We start from the raw sequence: 22,717 nt of genomic DNA on the forward strand, positions 1-22,717 counted from the left end.
TCAGTTTTACAGTCTATTAAAGGAAGGAGTCAGGATGCCTTTTGTCACCTTTCTTTTGCTCACAGATCAGTGGCATTAACTGTGCCCTTGTCCTTTCCAGGCACATGGGTATGTGTGGCTGCCTAGTAAAGAAATAATAATAATAATAAAAAAATGTATATAAGTGCACTTTGCACCAGGTAAAGTGACTCTGCTTGCTTTGCATTTTTGATGTCCAGGGCTGGAGTGTTGTATGTTTCCCACTCTGCCTTGGAGTAGTGTTCTGTCTGCACCTAATCAAGGGGGAAGGAGTACAGTTTGGAGTAGGAGCTGCGCTTGGGAAGTCAGAATTAGGGGGCGGCGGTGGGGGTGGCAAACTATAATGACCACAGGACATAGCACAGGATAGAAATTCCTATCTATGCACACACTCTCAGCACCTCACAGACACTCATCTCTGCTTCTAGGGTAGCATTGCTTTCCTGCCCTTCATCCTTTTCTCTCCCCTCCCTTTCCTCACTCCCCCTTTCTTTCTCTTTCTCTCCCAGTCCCATAGGTAATTCCAAAAACATCCATTTAAATTCCCTAAAACCTGGTTGAGTTTCATTCTTGGATTTCAACAGACTGAAAACTAACATATTTCAATTTCAGAAACCTGTTGGGCCATTGTTTTTCCATCAATACCAGACTCCCTCTTAAAAGTACTTGCTAGAAATAGTCTCTAATTCCTCTCCAGTGATCTTTTCATAAAGGCCACTCTTCCTTAGGGCCACTTAGCTGTTCTGTGAACCCCAAGGCAAGTCCCTTCAGAATGGTGGGTTTGAGAGAGTAAGTGTGCATTTGAAAAAATAAGAAAGGAGTGTAGGTCTGTGGGAACATAAAGAGGGAAAATCTGATAATGACAACTTTAAAAAATTGAAGTAGAAATGGGTATCCTAAAGACAAATTTGCATTTGGGGGGAGTCCTCAGGCATTCATTTCTGTTGGCTTATCACATCTACAGAAACTTATTCCTGTATATAACTGAATAACTGTGAAGTTTATTAAACAGAAACCTCATGTTGATTAGAGTTAGGAGGGACAGTAGGGGTTAATGGTTGCTTGTGGGTTCCCAGGAGTTGGCATTCTGCTATTGGTGGGCCCTATAGGGGAATGTGGGCAATACAGGCCATAAAACCTATTACAGTAAAAATAAATCAACTTTGTCTTTAATGCCTGTTTATATGGACTATAACTAATTTCTCCCCAATTTTTTATTATGAAAATTCTCAAACGCACAGAAAAGTTGAAAGTATAGAAAAAAGAATACCCACACACCCATCTGTTTTCAACAATTGTTAAAATTTTGTTATTTTGTTATATTTGCTTTATCTGTGCCCAATTTACTAACCAATTCTGAATATTAGATGGTTAGTTTTAAATTTTTTGCTAATATAAATTATTTGCCAGCATGAAGCATTGTCAGTCTTTTTAATCTCTGCCATTTTGATCTATATCTTATTTGCTGTTATTAGACTAAAGCAGTAGAATCTATTTTCAAGTTAGTTTTCGCCTCTTCATATAATTTTTTCAGGCTTTTCCCCTCTCGTGTTTGTTACATTTATTTTTTACTTTTGGGTTTTTATATATACATACTAGAGGCCTGGTGCATGAAATTCATGCACAGGGGTGGGGGTGGGGTGTCCCTCATCCCAGCCTGCACCCCTTGCAATCCAGGACCCCTCGAGGATGTCTGACTGCCGGTTTAGGGATCGAGCCTAAACAGGCAGTTGGACATCCCTCTTGCAATCCAGGACTGCTGGCTCCTAACTGCTCACCTGCCTGCCTGCCTGATCGCCCCTAACCACACTGCCTGCCTGCCTGATCGCCCCTAGCCCCTCTGCCTGCCAGCCTGATCGTCCCTAACCACTCTCCTGCCTGCCTGATCGCCCCTAACCACTCGCCTGCCTGCCTGATCACCCCTAACTGCTCGCCTGCCTGCCTGATCACCCCTAACTGCTCGCCTGCATCTTCGTGTCTTGGAGTATTGTAAAAAATATCTTTGATGGAAAGGTTGGAAACTAGTGTTTTAATGTAAATATCCCCCTCCTCCCACTGCATTTATAGATGACTATAGGTCTCTTGGAGATGTGACTTCTGTATGATTTTAGCATAGTAGAATAGCTGGGGGTGGAACTAGGCTTCCTGATATAAATTAACTATTGATTGAATTATAAGTGATTGAATTATAATACTAGATAATTGTTTAAGTGACCACTGCCCTTTAGAAATATGTGAGCCACATATGCAAGCCACATACATAATTAAATTTTCTCTTGTTATCTTAAAAAAGTAAGAAGAAAAGGTGAAATTAATTTTAATAATATATTTAATTAGCATAATATTTCCAAAGTATTATTTCAACATCTAATTTATATAAAATAATGTTACTGAAATAGTTTACTTTTTTGTTTGGTATTGTCTTCAAAATCTAGTGTGTATTTTATACTTACAGTGCATATCACTTCAGACTGGTGTTGACTTTAAACAGATAGCTAAATATTTCTCCAGCAAAATGGTTTTATTCAGGAATAACAAAGACTTGCACTTTGGGACATGTGGTCTTCTGGCAAACTTCAGGCAAATCCTGAGAACAAAGGAGAAGAACCCTGTTTTATAGAGGAAGAGAAGTTTGGAGAGCTGTGATAAAGAGTTCTTCCTGTTGGATTCCACCATCTCGGAGCAAGAGAGCACCCCATCTGGCCGCCTGACTTCATTTTATTTATTTATTAATTTATTAATTTATTATTTATTTATTTATTTATTAATTATTATTATTATGGTTAATCCTCACCCGAGGATATTTTTCCATTGATTTTCAGGGAGAGTGTGGAAGAGGGGAGGAAGAGAGAGAAACATTGATGTGAGAGAAAAACATTGATTGATTGCCTCCTGCATGAGCCCTGACCAGGGCCCGGGCTGGGGAGGAGGCTGCAACCAAGGTACATGCCCTTGACCAGAATTGAACCTGGGACCCTTAGGCCAACATGCTATCCACTGAGCAAAACCGGCTAGGGCCTGACTTCATTTTAAATGGGGTTTCTGTCTATGAATTATTTTATTAGCCACTTTCCAAGTGCTTAATAGCCCCATTTTGCTGGTGGCTACTGTTCTGGACATTCGGGTTTAAATAATGATGAAACCTTTGTTAATCAAGAAAGCAGATTTTGAGAAAGCTGCCTTCTCCTGCTTTTAGTGGCTCCCATTGTAATGCAGACTCATTTGAGAGGTGCTTAGACTTATTTTGAAAAAGCAAGTGAAGTAGTGGGAGGAGGTTTACCTTGAATCTGTTATGTTCTCCTTTATGGAAAGTCTTTTCTGTAAAAGCAGCTATAACACTTTGGGCTTTTATAAAAATACCAATTGAAGCACCTCTCCCTTCTACCATTGTTCAGCCTGCTAGCTCTTCCTGTTCCCCATGCCTGGCATTTGCAGTTCCCTTTTCCTCTACACCAGTTCTCAGTTTCACTGTGTGGTGGACACAGGATGTCAGAGGACCCAATCGATTGAGGGTCTGATGCTAAGGTTGCTTTAGAGCAGCGGTTCTCAACCTGTGGGTTGTGACTCCTTTGGGAGTCGAATGACACTTTCACAGGGGTCGCCTAGGACCATTGGAAACACATATATAATTACATATTGTTTTTGTGATTAATCACTATGCTTTAATTATGTTCAATTTGTAACAATGAAAATACATCCTGCATATCAGGTATTTACATTACAATTCATAACAGTAGCAAAATTACAGTTATGAAGTAGCAACAAAAATAATTTTATGGTTGGGGGTCACCACAACATGAGGAACTGTATTAAAGGGTCGTGGCATTAGGAAGGTTGAGAACCACTGCTTTAGAGGTTAAGTGGAGCTCTCATCCCTGAGGGAGTCAGGGTCAGGTGCCTGATCACCATGTGGGCGAAGGCTTTTACATGTATGGATGACTATTTTTTTAAGGTATGATATTTTCTTAAACAACAAAGTGGCAAAGAACGAATTATTTTTTTAAGAAATATGACCTGTCTTAATTCAGTAAAGTGCAGAAATCATATGCATACAGCTCAATGATTATCACAGAGTAAACACACCACTGTAAACCCCACTGTGAAATAATTCTTCTTTCTAGACTTAGGCTGCAGTAGGGCTTCTTTTACAATTAAATAAGTCCCTGTATGTTTCAAACATTATGAGAAGGGCAATAGAAGGAATGTTTAAGGTCAATGGCTGGTCAGTTGGGATGACCAGCATGAATGTTAATTGGCCTTCTAACTGACCTCCTTGCAGCTCTAGAGTGAGTGAGTGTGTGTTTGTGTTTGAAGAAGGAAAAGATGTCTTCATGCATGGACTATCTGTTTCAAACTCTGGATTTCTTTTTCTTCAAATGGTCTAGACCAGTGGTTCTCAACCTTCCTAATGCCACGACCCTTTAATACAGTTCCTCATGTTGTGGTGACCCCCAACCATAAAATTATTTTCGTTGCTACTTCATAACTGTAATTTTGCTACTGTTATGAATTGTAATGTAAATACCTGATATGCAGGATGTATTTTCATTGTTACAAATTGAACATAATTAAAGCATAGTGATTAATCACAAAAACAATATGTAATTATATATGTGTTTTCCAATGGTCTTAGGCGACCCCTGTGAAAGGGTCGTTCGACCCCCAAAGGGGTCGCGACCCACAGGTTGAGAACCATTGGTCTAGACAGATCTGTCCAATAGAACCATCTGCAAAGACTGAGTGCTCTCATATACCCTTGCTGTCCAAGATGGCAGGCACTATCACCTGTGGCTGTTGAGTACTTTAAATGTGCTTAGTATTTTGGATAAATTGAGTTTTAAAATGCACTTAATTTTAATTAATTTAAATGCCTACATGTGGCTAGAGTCTACCATATTGGACAATGTAGGTCTAGAGCACAGAGCATTTCATAAAAAATTTATAGGAACTGATATATAAATTTTAATTGCAAAATATTTCAATATTGCAGAAGAATATGGAATAAAATCCATGGCATAATCCTGCTCCCTTCTCCAGAAGTTGTGTAGAGATTATTTCAGTTGCTTTCACTTTTTTCCCCTATAGGGTTTCACATAAGATACCTTATAAGAAGACAGTAGCCCCTCTCAATGGCCCTTTGTATGCATTAAAGGCTTAGCTCAAATGAGCATTCTGTGAGAGCTTTGAAGCTTGGATAGCACTTCTGTGGCAATTGCAGGATTTTTCCTTAATGGGAGGTGTGCTAAGCTCTTTGCTTCAATCACTTGGGCCCGAAAGCTATGACAGAAGCTATAGGGATTTTAACTATCTCTAGTGTGAAGCCTTTTCTGTGCTCAGAACCTGAACTACAGATTAGCCGAAAAAGGAGGAAGTGGGAGGGGGTAGAGTGGGGAGAATGCTTCTTGGAGCCCGCCCTGTGACTGCTATTCTAGCCTCCCTTCCCCAAAGTGGCTCCTATAATTACTTCAGTGAAATAACACCATGACTGAGACAAGCTTGCCCTACTGTCCGTTCAGGCTACCTGCATACTAGTAAGTTAGCTGGTTACTGTTTCTTGAAAGCTGGCAAAGGACGTGAGACTGCAGGGTCAGAGACAAAGGACTTTATTAATCACAGCAGAGCAGGCCGCGTGAACATTTATACTTGGGATGGTTCCCTTCTCCCCGAGTCCCATGGAGGTGAAGTGGAGGGGCTGGTGGACAGCTGCAGATTCATTGAGTATGTTCCAGGAGAGGGACATTGAACTTGGGGAAGCCACTGTTTTTTATAGTAAGAGGTAAGCAAGCTTGCTCTTTGTCCTTGAGGGATATATTTCCTCTTCTCTCAGCATTGTTCTGCAAACATAACTCTGAGAAATGATCTGGGTCCTGGCAGTTACTTATTGAAGAACATGATCATTTGTAAAATTTTCCATTCTGGAATTTGCTGAATGTAACCCTGTAATGTCATTTAACACGTTCCTCTGTCCCTTTATTTTCAATAAATCTGAAGCAGTGGGCAGAACGTAATGGTAAGGACTCAAGAGTCAGACTGCTGGAGTTCATTTCAGCTCTAGCACTTACAGCATGTATCATCTTAACCCACCTGTGCCTCAGTTTTTCTTTGTATAAAATGGAAATAATAATAGTACTGACTTTGGAGGATTGTTGTAAAGATTAACAGAGGTGGGACACATAACATTTTTAATGTTGCCTGGCACCTAATACATGGTCTAATGCCAGTGGTAATAGCAGTTATTTATTTATTTAAGAGACAGGGGAAATTCTACCTATTCTTCAGGATAAGCGAAATGGTCAGATGGAGGATCCCTTAGGAGGCCTGTCTCATCCATGACATCCTGTCACCTCCCAACTCTAACTTTTTGTTTCAGTGTGTAAGTGCCTGTTAACTACCTGTCCGGTGGTACTCCATACACATTAATGCTGGGCTGGAATTGAGGATTCAGGAACTCCTACGTGGACAAAGACAACATTTAGAATCAATGCAGCTATCAAAATGTGTATTTTTAAAAATAACTTTATTGTTGAGAGTATTACAGTGTCCCCCCATTATTCCTCCTCATTGCCCTCCTCCACCCAGATCCTGCTCCGCTCCAGACCTTTACCACCCTGGTGTCTTTGGGTAATGCATGCATGCATATAAGTTCTTTAGTTAATCTCTTCCCACTCCCTCCATCCCCCTTCCCTCTGAGATTGGTCACTCTGTTCCATGTCTCCATGCCTCTACTTCTATTTTAGTCATCAGTTTATTTTGTTCATTAGATTTCTTGTTTATTTATTTTGATTTTTAGATTCAATTGTTGATAGATATGTACCTTTTGCCATTTTATTGATCATATTTTTGGTCTTTTTTTTCTTCTTAAAGAAGACCCTTCAACATTTCATATAATATTATTTTGATGGTGATGAATTTTGTCTGTGAAGCTCTTTATCTGACCTTTAATTCTAAATGAGAGCTTTGCTGGGTAGAGTAATCTTGCTTGTAGGTCATTGCTATTCATCACTTTGAATATTTCTTGCCACCCCCTTCTGGCTTGCAAAGTTTCTGTTGAGAAGTCAGCTGACAGTCGTATAGGAGCTCCCTTATAGGTAACTGCTTTTCTCTTGTCTTTAACCTTTGGCATTTTAATTATTATGTGTCTTCTTTGGACTTCTTGTTTGGGACTCTCTGCACTTCCTGGACTTGTAAGTCTATTTCTTTCACCAGGTAGGGGAAGTTTTCTGTCATTATTTCTTCAAACAGTCTTTCAATTTCTTGCTCCCTCTCTTCTCCTTTTGGCACCCCCATGATGCGAATGTTGGTATGCTTGACTTTGTCCCAGATGCTCCTTACACTATCTTCACATTTTGGGATTTTTTTTGCTCTTCTGATTGGGTGTCTTTTTGCTTCCTCTTATTCCAAATTGTTAATTTGATTCTCAGGATCCTCTATTTGACTTCTGATTCCCTGTAAATTATTCTTCATTTCAGTTAGTGTATCTTTCATTTCTGACTGGTCTTTTTTCATGTCTTTAATGTTCTCACTGAGATCCATGAAATTCTCACTAAGTCCCTTGAACCTCTCATTAAGATCCTTGAGCATCCTTATAACCATTATTGTTTTTTGTTAATCCTCACCTGAGGATAGTTTTCCATTGATTTTTAGGTAGAGTGGAAGAGAGAGGGAAAGACAGAGAGTAACATCAATGTGAGAGAAACACATCGATTGGTTGCCTCCTGCAGGGCCTGGGCCTGGGAGGAGCCTACAACCGAGGTATGTGCCCTTGACCGGAATCGAACCTGGGATGCTTTGTTCTGCAGGCCGATGCTCTATCCACTGAGCCAAATCAGCTAGGGCTAACCATTGTTTTGAACTCTTTAGTAGTTTGCTTGCTTCCATTTCATGTAGTTATTTTTCTGGAGGTTTCTTCTGTTCTTTCATTTGTGGTAATGTTTTTTTGTCTCCCCATTTTGGCTGCTTCCCTGTGTTTGTTTCTATGTATTAGGTTGAGCTGCTATGTCTCATGGAATTGGTAGAGTGGCCTCGTGTAGTAGGTGTCCTGTAGGGCCCAGTGGCTCAGCCTCCTCAGTCACCTGAGCTGGGCACTCTAGGTGCACCCCTGTGTGGGCTGTGTGTACGGTCCTGTTGTAGTTGAGCCTTGATTGCTGTTGACATCACTGGGAGGAATTGACCTCCAGGCCAATTGGCTGTGAGGACCTGCTTCAACTGCAGCAAAAGAATTGCTGTGCCAGAGATACCCCTATGGAGCAGGACTTGCTTCAGTGGGGCTTTGGTGCTCACTGAGTCTGCCCCTGAGTGCGTTGCTCTTGGATGTGGTAAAGTTATAACCTGGTGTTGTCTGAAGTTCTCCACTGGGTGTACTGGCACTGGGGCCTCCTGGGAGGTACAAAGTCAGTCACTGCCTGTGCTCTGTTGGGGCCACCCAGCATGAGCTACAGAGTGATCTCCAGATGGGTGCTACTTGTGTTGGGCTTGGAGGTACTCAGGAGAGGCCAAGCTGTGAACCTTGGTAAACTACTGCTAGTGCCAGGCCGCGGCCACTTATTGAGAGGTATGGGGTACATTGAGTCCAGCTGCTGGTTCTTTGAGAGATCTTAGGAAAGTCTGAAGTTTGAGCCAGAATAGGTTATTCATATGGAAAAGACACTGTGAAGAGTTTGGGTGGGGCTGCAAATTGGGTAGGGCAGGATCTCAGGGAATCACCAGGGCAGGGTAAACAGCAGTGGTTCTCAACCTTCATAATGCCACGACCCTTTAATACAGTTCCTCATGTTGTGGTGACCCCCAACCATAAAATTATTTTCGTTGCTACTTCATAACTGTAATTTTGCTACTGTTATGAATTGTAATGTAAATATCTGATATGCAGGATGTATTTTCATTGTTACAAATTGAACATAATTAAAGCATAGTGATTAATCACAAAAACAATATGTAATTATATATGTGTTTTCGATGGTCTTAGGCGACCCCTGTGAAAGGGTTGTTTGACCCCCAAAGGGGTCACGACCCACAGGTTGAGAACCACTGGTAAACAGTGATAGAGACTCAGATATGGTGCCTGCCAGTCAGCTCTGTGCTGGGGAGGTCCTAGCACTTTTGTCTGTTCTTGTCCTCATGTTTAGTTCCTTCCATATGTCCCTGGATCCTTTCAAGCTGCTTCCCCAGCGCTGGAGCTCACAGGGAGTGAGTCCGAGTAAGTTCATGTGCAGGCCCTTTAAGAGGAACTGCCTGGGACTCTAGCAGCCTCTGTGTCACTCAGCCACAATCCTTGCTTGTTTTTATAGCCCAAAGTTATGGGCTCTTCTCTTCTTGGCACTGGAACTCTGAGGTGGGGTTCTGGTGTGGGGCTGGAACCCTTTGCTCCTCACAGGAGGCCTCCTTAGCCAAGATATCCCTACTGATTAAAAACAGGCCACATGCCCTAGCCGGTTTGGCTCAGTGGATAGAGTGTCAGCCTGTGGACTGAAGGGTCCCAAGTTTGATTCTGATTAAGGGTACATGCCTGGGTTCCGGGCTTGATCCCCAGTAGGGGGCATACAGGAGGCAGCCAATCAATGATTCTCTCTTATCATTGATGTTTCTATCTCTCTCTCCCTCTCCCTTCCTCTCTGAAATCAATAAAAATATATTAAAAAAATAAAATAAAAACAGCCACATGTGGGTGTTGGACCAGCCTGTTCCATGCTTCCACCCCTCCTACCAGTCAGTGCACTTTCTTCTTTAATTCTCTAGTTGTAGGGCTTACATTCAGCCAGATTTCAGGCAGTTCTGAATGATGGTTCTGTATTTTAGTTGTAATTTTGATGTGGTTGTGGGAGGATGTGAGTACTGGTATTTACCTACTTTAAAATGTGTAATTTCAAGATATTAAATATTTTAAGAATAGGATGCTTATAATTTGAAAAAAATTATTCTGGGTTAGGAATAAAAAACTGTTCAATTGCAAATTAACTGAGAGCCTCTCCTGATTTTCTATCCCTTTAGTGGCCTCATTGGGCGAAGCTGGGCTATGTTGTTTGCCAGTGGAGGCTTCAGGGTGAAACTGTTTGATATTGAGCAACAGCAGATAACAAACGCCCTGGAAAACATCAGGTGAGTCAGCTGGCATGTTGGTAGGAATATTGACTCTGTTACTCGCAGTGGGTCTTATTTATCACACTCTTAAAGCCATCGTCATCTGTGACTTCACTCTTTCACTTCAGTTATAGTGCCATTGAGCTGGTAAAGCCAGGCCTATAATGGTAGAATCGTCAACTAATAAGAGGTTCATATTGTGAGGAAAGGACTCAGGGTTGTAAAGATGTATAATGGGAGTAAGGGAACTCAATGTGGATCTCAGGCTTCCAGCCTGAATAAATCTGTAAACCTTTGCTGTGTCCCACAGGGCTGCAGGCCTGGGTATCCTTGCTTCTCTCTGGGTCAGCGAGCTGGTTTATACCATGTGAGAGCCACAGCTGCATGGGCATTACATTTTAGGAACAGAGGTCCTGAGGTTTGTTTTGACCTATTGATCTAATGACCGCAGGACACAGTTTAACTGTGATAACTCTAGTAGTTAAAGTTGTGAGAGTAGATGAGCTTACAAGATGTTGAGAGGTGAATTTTAGGCATAACCATAGGGGGCAGAAGAAGAATAGGAGCCAAACGAGAAAGGACGAGAATTAGGAGGTCCGAAATAGAAGAATCAAGCTAATGCAGTGTGCCAGATGGCAAGGCCCCACCTGAGTTGATGGTCACTGAACACAATTTGACATCTCAGATGTTGTTTTATTCAGGTGATTATTATCTGTCTTTGGGGGCTATACATGGATATGTAACTTGAATTTGCATTTTTTTTGGTAACAGAAATATTCTTTATCATTTACTTTCTGAAAAGACTAATATATAGGGTATGCTGTCAGGCTATAGGCATCAAGAAAAATATAGGTATTGCCCTAACTGGTTTGACTCAGTGGATAGAGTGTCGGCCTGCGGACTGAAGGGTCCCAGGTTCGATTCCGGTCAAGGGCATGTACCTGGGTTGTGGGCACATCCCCAGTAGTGGGTGTGCAGGAGGCAGCTGATTGATGTTTCTCTCTCATTGATGTTCCTAACTCTCTATCCCTCTCCCTTTCTCTCTGTAAAAATCAATAAAATATTTTAAAAAAAGAAAAAGGCCCTAGCTGGTTTGGCTCAGTGGATAGAGCATCGGCCTGTGGACTGAAAGGTACCAGGTTCGATTCCGGCCAAGGGCAGGTGCCCGGATTGCAGGCTTGATCCCCAGTGGGGGCCGTGCAGAAGGCAGCCAATCAATGATTATCTCTCATCATTGATGTTTCTATTTCTTCCTCCCTCTCCCTTCCTCTCTTAAATCAATAAAGAAATATATTTAAAAAAAAGAAAAAAAGAAAAAGAAAAATATAGGTATTAAATACAAATATTTGAGCCTAATTCTGTTGTATAACAGATTAAGAACCTGAAATCCAGAGAAGTCAGATTGCTTGTTACATACAGTGACATGTAGCCAATGTCAGGATAAAATGTCAATCTAAAAACCCCGAAAACCCCAAAATGAAACAACTACTATATAGCTACCCCCTTTATTCTGTACTGCTATGGAAGGAAGAGGAATTGACATAAATACCTACTACATTCCAGGCATGTGCTATTCACTAAGGATACACAGAGGAACAAAACAGATACAGTCCTTTCCACCATGAAGCTTATAGTCTAGTAATCTTACCATATTAATTCTCATAGTAAACCCTGTGAATCAGATATTATTGCCATTATTTTATGAGAAAAGTTAGGTCTATAAATGGTCAGTAACCTGCTCACAGACCCAGTAAGACACAAGATTCTAGCCCTGGTCTATGTACATGTTAAGGGTGGGTCTGAGCTCTTCAGTATCCATTTATACTATTTGCTTTATAGAGATCCTGCAAATACTACTTTTAATATAATATGTAATATATGCAACCAAGTAGATCATTTATGCTAGTTTATGAAGAATATAATAAATTATCTAACTTGACATCTAGAATATTATCAATACCCTGTGTGTATCTCATGGGTTTGACTCCCCTGCCTTTTCACCGGAAGCAACAAATATCCTTTATTTTGTATTTACTATTAACTTGCCTTAAAAATAGTTATATATATAACCAAACAATATATGATTTATTTTTGCTCATTTTTGTGGTTTATAAAAATATTTTTGAGATTCATCCATGTTATTGCTTATAGCTATAGTACATCTGTTTTCATCTTCTATAATAATAAAAGTGTAATATGTTAATTAGACCGGACAACCGAATGACCTTCCAGACGTCATTCCGGACATCCTTCCAGATGAAGTTGTGGCGGCGGGGGCCGAGACAGAGGCGGTTAGGGGTGATCAGGCAGGCAGGCGAGCAGTTAGGGGCAATAAGGCAGGCAGGAGAGTGGTTAGGGGCAATCAGGCAGGCATGCAGAGTGGTTAGGGGCAATCAGGCAGGCAGGCAGAGGGGTTCGGGGCAATCAGGAGGCAGGCAGAGGGGTTAGGGGCGATCAGGCAGGCAGAATGGTTAGAGGTGATCAGGCAGGCAGGCGAGCAGTTAGGGGCAATCAGGCAGGCAGGCAGAGGGGTTCGGGGCAATCAGGAGGCAGGCAGAGGGGGTAGGGGCGATCAGGCAGGCAGAGTGGTTAGGGGCGATCAGGCAGGCAGAGTGGTTAGGGGCGATCAGGCAGGCAGAGTGGTTAGGGGCGATCAGGCAGGCAGAGTGGTTAGGGGCGATGAGGCAGGCAGGCGAGCAGGTAGGGGCAATCAGGCAGGCAGGCAGAGGGGTTAGGGGTGATGAGCAGGCAGGTGAGTGGTTAGGGGCGATGAGGCAGGCAGGCAAAGGGGTTAGGGGCGATGAGTAGGTAGGCAGAGTGGTTAGGGGCGATCAGGCAGGCAGGCAGGAGAGCGGTTAGTAGCCAGCGGTGCCAAATTGTGAGAGGGATGTCTGAATGCTGGTTTAAGCCTGATCCCTCAAGGGGTCCTGGATTGTGAGAGGGTGTAGGCTGGACTGAGGGACCCTCCTCCCCCCTGCATGAATTTCGTGCACTGGGCCTCTAGTTGCTATATAATACTCTACTGTGTGACTTTGCTATAATTTATTTATCTTTTTCCTTTTGATGAACATTAGAGTTGTTTTCAGTTTGGGGCATATGTCCAGTGCATAAGTGCTTGAGTGTCTACAGGATACATATTGTAGAGTGAGATTGCTGGGTTTTTTTTCCTTCTGGGATTATGATTATATGTATATTGAACCAATTCATTCATATCTTTTAACCTCTCTCTCTCTCTTTTTTTGTCTTTGTCTTATACTGACTCCCCCCACCCCTTTTTTATTGAATTTATTGAGGTGACATTAGTTTGGAATATTATACAGGTGCACAATTTCACAACACATGATTTGTACACTGTTTTAACCTCTCTTTTATATATTCTTTCTCCCTATATCTTTGGAATATATTCTTGTTACACTTTTTTTTAAATCTTTATTTTTTTGTTAATCCTTACCTGAGCATATTTTTCCATTGATTTTTAGAGAGAATGGAAGTGACGGGGAGGAACAGAGAGAGAAATATCAATGTGAGAGAGACACATCAATTGGTTGCTTCCCACATGCGCCATGACCAGGGCTGGGGATCGAGCCTACCATCGAGGTATGTGCCCTTGACCAGAATCAAACCCAGGATCCTTCAGTCTGCAGGCTGACACTCTATCCACTGAGCCAGACTGGCTAGGGCATGGGTACAATTTTTAGATCTTCTAGTTTACTAATTCTAGTTTTAGCTGTGTCTGATCTGCTGTTTAAACCATCAATTGAGTTATTTCAATAATTAACTTTTCATTTTAAAAGTTCTATTTGGTTCTTTTCCAAATATACCTATTCATTTTTAATAGTTTCTCATTGTTTGCTCATTCTTTATGGTACCACTTTTTATTTTTTTACTTATTATTATTTTTTAATTGATTGCAGAGAGGAAGGGAGAGGGAGCGAGAGATGGAAACATCAATGATGAGAGAGAATCATTGATCAGCTGCCTCCTGCACACCCCCTACTGGGGATGGAGTCTGCAACCCAGGCATGTGCCTTGACCAGAATTGAGCCCTGACCTCCTGGTTCATAGGTCGATGCTCAACCACTGAGCCCTCTGGGCATGGTACCACTTTTAAATCTTTGAGTATTTAATATACATTGCTTTATATTATGTTAGCTTAGATCAGGAACCTCAGAATCAGGTCCTGAGATGAGAGTTCCTGGGCCAGGGTTTGATTAAGGAAATGCTCCCAGGAGAAGCCAGTTTGGTAGTGAGGGGACATGATAAGGAAGACAAAGAAACCAACTGAGGGCATGATTTCAGAAATGCAGGCTCATCAAGATTCCAGGGAAGTTCTGGAGCATGAAGTACTCTGTAAAGTCTGTCATCCCTGAAGGCAAGAGAGGTTAGCTTTCATATTCTCTTATCCATCATTGTCTAACAGCTGTCCTTGGTTGGTGTGAACTCCCAGGCACTTCCACTTCTCTGGTCTGGGTCCAGTCTACTGAAAGGTTGCTGGTTTGATCCTGGTCAGGGCACATGCTGGGGTTGTGGGCTCCATCCCTGGCAGGGGGCCTGCAGGAGGTAGCCAATAGATGTTTGCTCTCATGTTGATGTTTTTCTCTCTCTATCCTCTCCTTTCCACTCTCTCCAAAAATTAATAAAACTTTAAACAGTCATTGGGGGAATTTTAAATAAAACAATATTTTCCCGATTGACATATTCCTACTTTCTTTTTATTTTATTTAAAAAAATCTTTATTGTTGAAGGTATTACATATGTCCCTCTTTCCCCCATTGACCTCTTCCAGCCCGCCCCCCAACCTTGCCCCAGGCCTTCACCACCCTATTGTCTGTGTCCAGGGGTTATGCATATATGCATACAAGTTCTTTGGTTGATCTCTTCCCACCAATCCACCCTCCCCCACCTTCCTTCTGAAATTTGTCAATCTGTTCCATGCTTCTATGTCTCTGGATCTATTTTGTTTATCAATTTATTTTGTTTATTAGATTCTACATATGAGTGAGATCATGTGACACTTATCTTTCTCTGACTGGCTTATTTGGCTTAGCACAATACTCTCCAGGTCCATCCATGCTGTTGCAAATGGTAAGAGTTCTTTTTTTTTACAGTTGTGTAGTATTCCATTGTGTAAATGTACCATAGCTTTTTTATCCACTCATCTGTTAGTGGGCATTTGGGCTGTTAACAAATCTTAGCTATTGTAAATTGCAGTGTTATGAACATAGGGGTGCATATATTTTTTTCTGATTGGTGTTTTGGTTTTCTCAGGATATGTTCCTAGAAGTGGGATCACTGGGTCAAATGGGAGTGCCATTTTTAATTTTTTTGAGGAAACTCCATACTGTTTTCCACAGTGGCTGCACCAATCTGCATTCCTACCACTAATATACTAGGGTTCACTTTTTTCCACATCATCACCAAAACTTGTCTTTTGTTGATTTTTTTATGATAGCCATTCTGACAGGTGTAAGGTGATACCTCATTGTCGTTTTGATTTGCATCTCTTGGAAGATAAGTGACTTTGAGCATGTTTTCATATGTCTCTTGTCCTTCTGTATATCCACTTTGGAGAAGTTCTATTTAGGTCCTTTGCCCTATTTTTAATTGGATTGTCTGTCTTCCTTTTGTTAAGTGGTATGAGTTCCCTATAAATTTTGGAAATTAACCCCTTATCGGATGTACCATCATTGGCATGTTCTCCCATGCAGTGGGCTGGTGATTTCTTTTGCTGTGCAGAAGCTTTTTATTTTGATGTAGTTCCTTTGGTTTATTTTTTCTTACTTCCTTTGCCCAAGGAGATGTATCTTATCTAATAAAGAGGGAATATACAAATTGCCTGTCATGCCATAACGGTCAAGATGGCTGCGCCCACAGTGGAGGCAGGGATTCCGTAACATAAGATGGCTGCGCCCACAGCAGAGGCCGAGTTCCCGTAATGAGCCTTAACGAGCAATCAGCAGGGACCTGAGGCTGTGTGGCGCTGGGCTGGGGCAGGGGACCTGAGGCTGCGCACCCCACCTGGCGGGGCTTGACAGGGGACCTCAGGCCGTGTCCCCTGCCCACCGGGGCTTGACGGGGGACCTGAGGCCACAACCCCTGCTCTGGTGCCAGGCCGGGGGACCTGAGGCCACGCCCCCCCACCTGGCGGAGCTTGATGGGGGTGGGGCCGGCCAAGTCTGGATCTAGCCCAATGGGGGTAGGGCTGGCCAGGTCTGGGTCTTGCATGATTTCGAGGTGCACGTGGGTGGGCGGGGACTTGACTCTGGTTCCCGTGGCGCACCCCAGACTCTGACAGGAGGAAGATTTTTTTATATACATTTTACTAATTTTCTGTCATCTCTGACACTTCTATTATAGAGAAAGGGCAAATAGCAATATTAAAATATTTCCTCTAATTAATTCCCTTTTAATGTGCATGAATTTCATGCACCGGGTCACTAGTCTATAACATATTGCCATGAGAAGTGTCTGAGATTTTGCTGCCTATGGTTTAAGTCTTATCCATTTTGAGTTTATTCTTGTGTAAGTTAAGATATGTTCCCTCTATTCTTGTGTATGGTTGTCTAGTTTCATTTTTTTTGTATGTATCTGTCCAGTTTTGCCAACACCATTACTAGTATTGAAGAGACTCTCTTGACTCCATTGTATGCTCTTGCCTCCTTTGTCAAATGTTAATTGATCATAATGGCTTGGGTTGATTTCTGGGTTCTCCGTTCAGTTCCATTGATCTATATGCCTGTTCTTGTGCCAGTACCAGGCTGTTTTGAATTCAGTGGCTTTGTAGTATAATTTGAACTCTGGTATTATGATTCCTCCAACTTTGTTCTTTCTCAGAATTGCTGCAGCTATTCGGGGTCTTTTTTGGTTCCATGTAAATTTTTGGAGCGTTGGTTCTAGATCTGTGAAATATGCTGTTGGTATTTTAATTGGGATTGCATTGAATTTATAGATTATCTTGGGTAGTATGGTAATTTTAATGATGTTGATTCTACCAATTCATGAACACGGTATATTCTTCCACTTTATTATATCTTCCCCTCTCTCTTTTTTCAATGTCTGGTAGTTTTCGGAGTAGTAGTCTTTTACCTCCTTGGTTAAGTTTGTTCCTAAGTATCTTAACTTTTTTGTTGCAATGGTAAATGGGATTGTTTTTTTAGTTTCTCTTTCTGTGAGTTCATTATTGGTGTATACATATGCCATCGATTTCTGGGTGTTAATTTTGTATCTTGCTACATTGCCAAATTCATTGGTCAATATCATATCATCTGCGAATAATGAGTTTTATTTCCTTCTTTCCAATTTGAATGCCTTTTACTTCTTCTTGTCTGATCACTCTGGCGAGGACTTTCTGTATTATTTTGAATAAGAGTGGTGAAAGTGGCCATCCCTGTCTTGTTCCTGTTCTTAAGGGAAATGGTTTTAGTTTTTGCCCATTGAATATGATGTTGGCTGTAGGTTTGTCATGTATGGTTTTTATTGTTGAGATATCCTCCCTAGAGTTCCACTTTGCTCAGAGTTTTTATCAAAAAAGGGTGTTCTGCCCTAGCTGGTTTGGCTCAGTGGATAGAGCGTTGGTCTGCAGACTAAAGGGTCTCAGATTCGATTCTAGTCAAGGGCACATGTGTGGGTTGTGGGTTCGATCCCCAGTAGTGGGTGTGCAAGAGGCAGCTGATCAATGATTCTCTCTCATCATTGATGTTTCTATCTTTCCCTCTCCCTTCCTCTCTGAATTCAATAAAAAATATATATTTTTAAAAAGGGTGTTTATTTTGTCAAATGCTTTTTCTGCATTAATTGAAATGATGATGTGAATTTTATATTGCAGTCTGTTTATGTGATGTATCATGTTTATTGATTAGTGAATATTATACCAGCCTTGTATCCCTGGAATAAATCCCACTTGGTCATGGTGTATTATCTTTTTAATGTATTGCTGGATCCTATTTGCTAAAATTTTGTTGAGGATTTTAGCATCTATGTTCATCAGGAACATTGGCTTGTAATTCTATTTCTTAGTAGTGTCTTTATCTGGTTTTGGGATGAGGGTAATGCTGGCCTCATAATAAAGAGCTTGGAAGTGTTCCTTCCTCTTGAATTTTTTTGAAATAGTTTGAGGAGGATGGGTGTTAGTTTTATTTTGAATGTTTGGTAAAACGCTCCTGTGAAGCGGTCCAGACCAGAGCTTTTGTTTGCTGGAAGTTTTTTATTTTTTAAATTATTTTTAATTTTTTTTTTATTATTGCTTCAGTTTCATCAGTAGTTATCAGCCTTTTCAGGTTTTCTGATTCTTCCTGATTGAGTTTTGGAAGATTGTATTTTTTCTGGGAATATGTCCATTTTGTCCAGGTTGTCCAGTTTATTGGACTCTATCCATTCATAGTATTTCTTTATGATCCTTTGTATTTATGTTGGGTCAGTTGTTACTTCACCTGTTTGATTTCTGATTTTGTTTATTTGGGTCCTCACTCTTTGTTTCTTGATGAGTCTGGCTGGAGAATAATCAATCTTGTTTATCCTTCAAAGAACCAGCTCTTGGTTTTATTGGTCTTTCATATATATATATTTTTTGTCTTTATGTAATTTATTTCTGCTCTGCTCTTTATTATTTCCCTCCTTCTACTTACTCTGGGCTTTTCTTGTTGTACTCTTTCTAATTCTTTAAGTTGTAGGGTTAGATACCTTATTAAAAGTTTTTCTTGGCTTTTGAGGTAGGTCTGCAGTACTATGAACTTCCCTCTCGGAATTGCTTTCACTGTGTCCCATAGCTTTTGGATTGTTGTGTGTTCATTGTAATTTGTTTCTAGGATGTTTTTGATTTCTTCTTTTTTTTTTAATATATTTTTTATTAATTTTTTACAGAGAGGAAGGGAGAGAGATAGAGAGTTAGAAACATCGATCAGCCGCCTCCTGCACACTCCCCACTGGGGATGTGCCCGCAACCAAGGTACATGCCCTTGACCGGAATCGAACCTGGGACCTTTCAGTCCCCAGGCCGATGCTCTATCCACTGAGCCAAACCGGTTTCGGCTTGATTTCTTCTTTGATCTGTTTGGTAACCCAATCATTGCTTAATAGCATGCTAGTTAGCCTTCATGTGTTTGAATGTTTTTTATTGTAGTTGATTTTAATTTCATGCCTTTGTGATCTGAGAAGATGCTTGATATGATTTCAATCTTCTTGAATTTGTAGAGATTTAGCCTGTGTCCTAAGATGTGAAAATGTCCCATATGCACTTGAGAAGAATGTATATTCTGTAGCTTTGGGGTGAAATGTTCTCAAGATGTCAGTTAATTCCATCTGATCTAGTGAGTCGTTTAGGATCGCTGTTTCCTTGTTGATCTTTTGTGTAGAAGATCTATCCAGTGATGGCAGTAGAGTATTAAATTTCTCTAATGTGATTGTGTCGCTATTGATCTTTCCCATGATATCCTCCAGAAATTTTTTATATATTTGAATGCTCCTGTATTGGATGCATGTATGTTCACCAGAGTTATATCCTATTGTTGTATCAGTCCCTTTAGCATTATGAAATAGCCTTCACTTTGAAGTCTATTTTGTCTTATATGAGTATTGCTACCCTAGCTATCTTTTCATTTCCATTTGCCTGAAAAAAAATTTTTTCCATCCCTTCACTTTCATTCTGTGTGAGTCCTTTGTTCTGAGGTACATTTTTTTTGTTTGTTTGTTTTGTTTTTTTGAGGTGGGTTTCTTGTAGATAGCATATATATGTGTCATGTTTTCTTATCCATTCAGCTACCCTATGTCTTTTGATTGGAGCATTTAAGCCATTTACATTTAAGGTACTCACATTGATAGGTACTTACGTGTTGCCATTTTTATTTTCATTATTTTTATATATTTTTATTGATTTCAAAGAGGAGGGGAGAGGAAGAGAGAGATAGAAACATCAATAATGAGAGAGAATCATTGATTGGCTGCCTCCTGCATGCCCCCTACTGGAGATTAAGCCCTCAACCCGGGCATGAGCCCTTGACTGGGATTGAACCTGGGACCCTTCGGTCAGCAGGCTGATGCTCTAGCCACTGAGCAAAACTGTCTAGGGCGCCATTTTTATTTTTTATGACTGCGTTCTTTTCTTTTTTTCTATTTCTTCTTACAATAGTCCCTTTAGCATTTCTTGCAGTGCTGGTTTGGTGGTAATAAACTCTTTTAGCCATTTTTTTACCTTTGATTTTGAATTATAGCCTTGTTGGATAGCGTAGTCTTGGGTTCAGTTCCTTCATTTTCATTACCTTGCATACTTAAAGCCATTCCCTTCTGGCCTGAAGTGGTTTTATTGAGAAGTCAGCTGACAGTCTAATGGGAGCTCCCTTGTAGGTCTCTCTTGCAGCCTTTAAGATTCTTAAAGGCTCAGTGTGGGTCTTTTGTTGTTCTCTTGGCTGGGGCTCTCTGTGTTTACTGAACTTGAGTGAATTTTTCCTTCACCAGGTTAGGGAAATGTTCTACCATCATTTCTCCAAACAGGTTCTTTGTTCCTTGCTTGGATTCCTTCCTTTTGTTACCTCTGTGATGTGAATGTTGTTACATTTCACGTTGTTCCAAAGCCCAATTATATTCTCCTTCTGCTTTTTAATTTTTTTTTTTCCATTTGCTGCTCTGAATGGTGTTTTTTCTACCTTGTCTTCTGATTCACTGATTTGGTCCTCAGCTTCTTCCAGTCAACTCTTGAATCCTCCCAGGGTGTTTTTTTGTGTGTTTTTTTTTTTTTCATTCTCAACTGAGGATATTTTTCCATTGATTTTTAGAGAATGGAAGAGAGAGGGAACAATAGATAGAAATATTGATGTGAGCGAAACACATCGATTGGTTGCCTCCTGCATGAGTCCCGACCAGGGCCCCAGGCTGGGGAAGAGCCTGCAACAGAGGTATGTGCCCTTGACTGGAATGGAACCTGGCACCCTTTGGTCTACATGCTGACACTCTATCCACTGAACAAAACTGGCTAGGGCCCAGGATGTTCTTTATTTCAGCTATATCTTTCCTTATTTCTGATTGATTATTATTTATTCTTTCAACATCTCTTTCCATGTTGGTGTAGCTCTCATTAATTCCCTTAATATTCTCATTAATTTTCTTATAATTGTTATTTAGTTGCTTATAGTTCTCACTGAATTGTTAGAGTACCCTTATTACCAATACTCTGAATTATTTACCTGAAAAATTGCTTGCCTTCATTTAATTTAGTTTCTTTTCTGGAGATTCCTCCTTTTCTTTAATTTGGGGGTTGTTTCTCTGTCTGCCTATTTATCTGTCCCTTTGATTTGTTTCTGTGTATTAACTCAAACTGCTCTGCCTTCCAGACTTTGCAGGGTCTTATATAGTAGGTGTTTTGTGGGTCCCAGTGGTGCAGTCTCTTATATCTCCTGAGCTGGCTGCTCTAGGAAAGCCTCTTACTTGAGTTATTTGGGTCCTCCTGTTGTAGTTTGGTGTCTAATGTTATTGTCCCATTCGAGGATGGAGTCTCCTCTCAGCCTGGTTGACTATGTGGCTCACCCCAACCACGTTGTGTGAGCTGTTGTGGAGGTACTGACTGAGCAGAACAAAATATAAAAATAGGAAACAGAAGAAAATCAAAAACATACACAAGACTCCTACAGCACCAAAAAAAGCAACCACCAGAGAAGAATTATGAAAGAGAAAAGAGTGCAAGAATGATAGAAAAAAGAAAAGAAAGAGAAAATATGAAGGGAAGACAAAACACAACAAACTAACAAAAGCACAAACAAAAAACAATAAGAAAAGGGGTGGCAGAATATGTAGATGCAGAGCTAAAATAAAGAAAATAAGAATGGAGAGTTAGAGGAATAGGGGAAGGAAAAGAGTTTAAAATAAAAGAGGGAGAAGAAAAGTGAAGAGACAAAAATAATTTGTAAAGGGAAATAGAGGAGAAAGCAGATAGATCTAAAATAAAAGAACAAAAAAGATGAAAAAGCAGGAGAAAAACAAAAGAGAAAGAAAAGAGAAAAAAAATTAGTAGGAAAAGAAGAGGAAAGTTAGATATATGAATAAAACACCAGAGATTAGAATAATAACAAATCAATAAAGCAGTGTTAACGTAAAAACATTCAAACCTGTAAAGAATTTTTGTGAGTTTGAGCCAAACTGTCCACAATTGCCTGGAAGCAGTATCTCAACAGATTGGGATAGTGCTCCAGAGAATGGCGGTTTCTCATCTATTTTTATACATTGCAGTCAAAGGAAGGGATGTAGGTGGGTTACATGAAACCCACTGTTGATAGATTAGAGAGGTGGGAGAAAGCAATGTGGGGAAACCCCTGAGATTAGATAAAAAGTAAAATGATAAACACATACTTCGGTGGGTGCAGGATAGTTAACAGTCAACAATTAACGTGATAACAATAACAATGAAGGAATTTGTGGTATCTGTCCTGGCTCCTAGACTGTACCCCAAGTGGTCCGGAAAAAGGGAAGTTACAAGTTACCCAGAGATTTCAAGGATATGTTATCATAGATGCAAAAAAGACAGATAGGCTCAGTTAAGGTAAAGGTTGACCTTGTCAGTGAAGATGCCAACCTAGGAGGTAACTATCCACCATAACTACTTTTAGTTAAAGTTTAATTTCAGACCATCCTTTGTGGT

The 22,717-nt window shown here is 40.7% G+C and overlaps 1 protein-coding gene across 3 annotated transcripts in view; it reads left to right on the forward strand.

The window, feature by feature from the left end:
* The window catches only part of CRYL1 (crystallin, lambda 1), a 164,904-nt gene that overhangs the window by 876 nt on the left and 141,311 nt on the right, over positions 1 to 22,717 (forward strand). For 2 of the 3 annotated variants that reach the window (XM_005880006.2, XM_005880007.2), the window contains exon 2: positions 10,006 to 10,113. In XM_005880006.2, the coding sequence (XP_005880068.1) occupies positions 10,006 to 10,113 (108 nt within the window). Of the gene's footprint in view, positions 1 to 5,675; positions 5,795 to 10,005; positions 10,114 to 22,717 lie in introns of those variants that run through there. The other variant, XM_005880005.2, reaches the window with a different exon arrangement.

The sequence above is a fragment of the Myotis brandtii genome, unplaced genomic scaffold (genome assembly GCF_000412655.1).
Source record: "Myotis brandtii unplaced genomic scaffold, ASM41265v1 scaffold62, whole genome shotgun sequence".
Taxonomy (NCBI): Eukaryota; Metazoa; Chordata; class Mammalia; order Chiroptera; family Vespertilionidae; genus Myotis; species Myotis brandtii.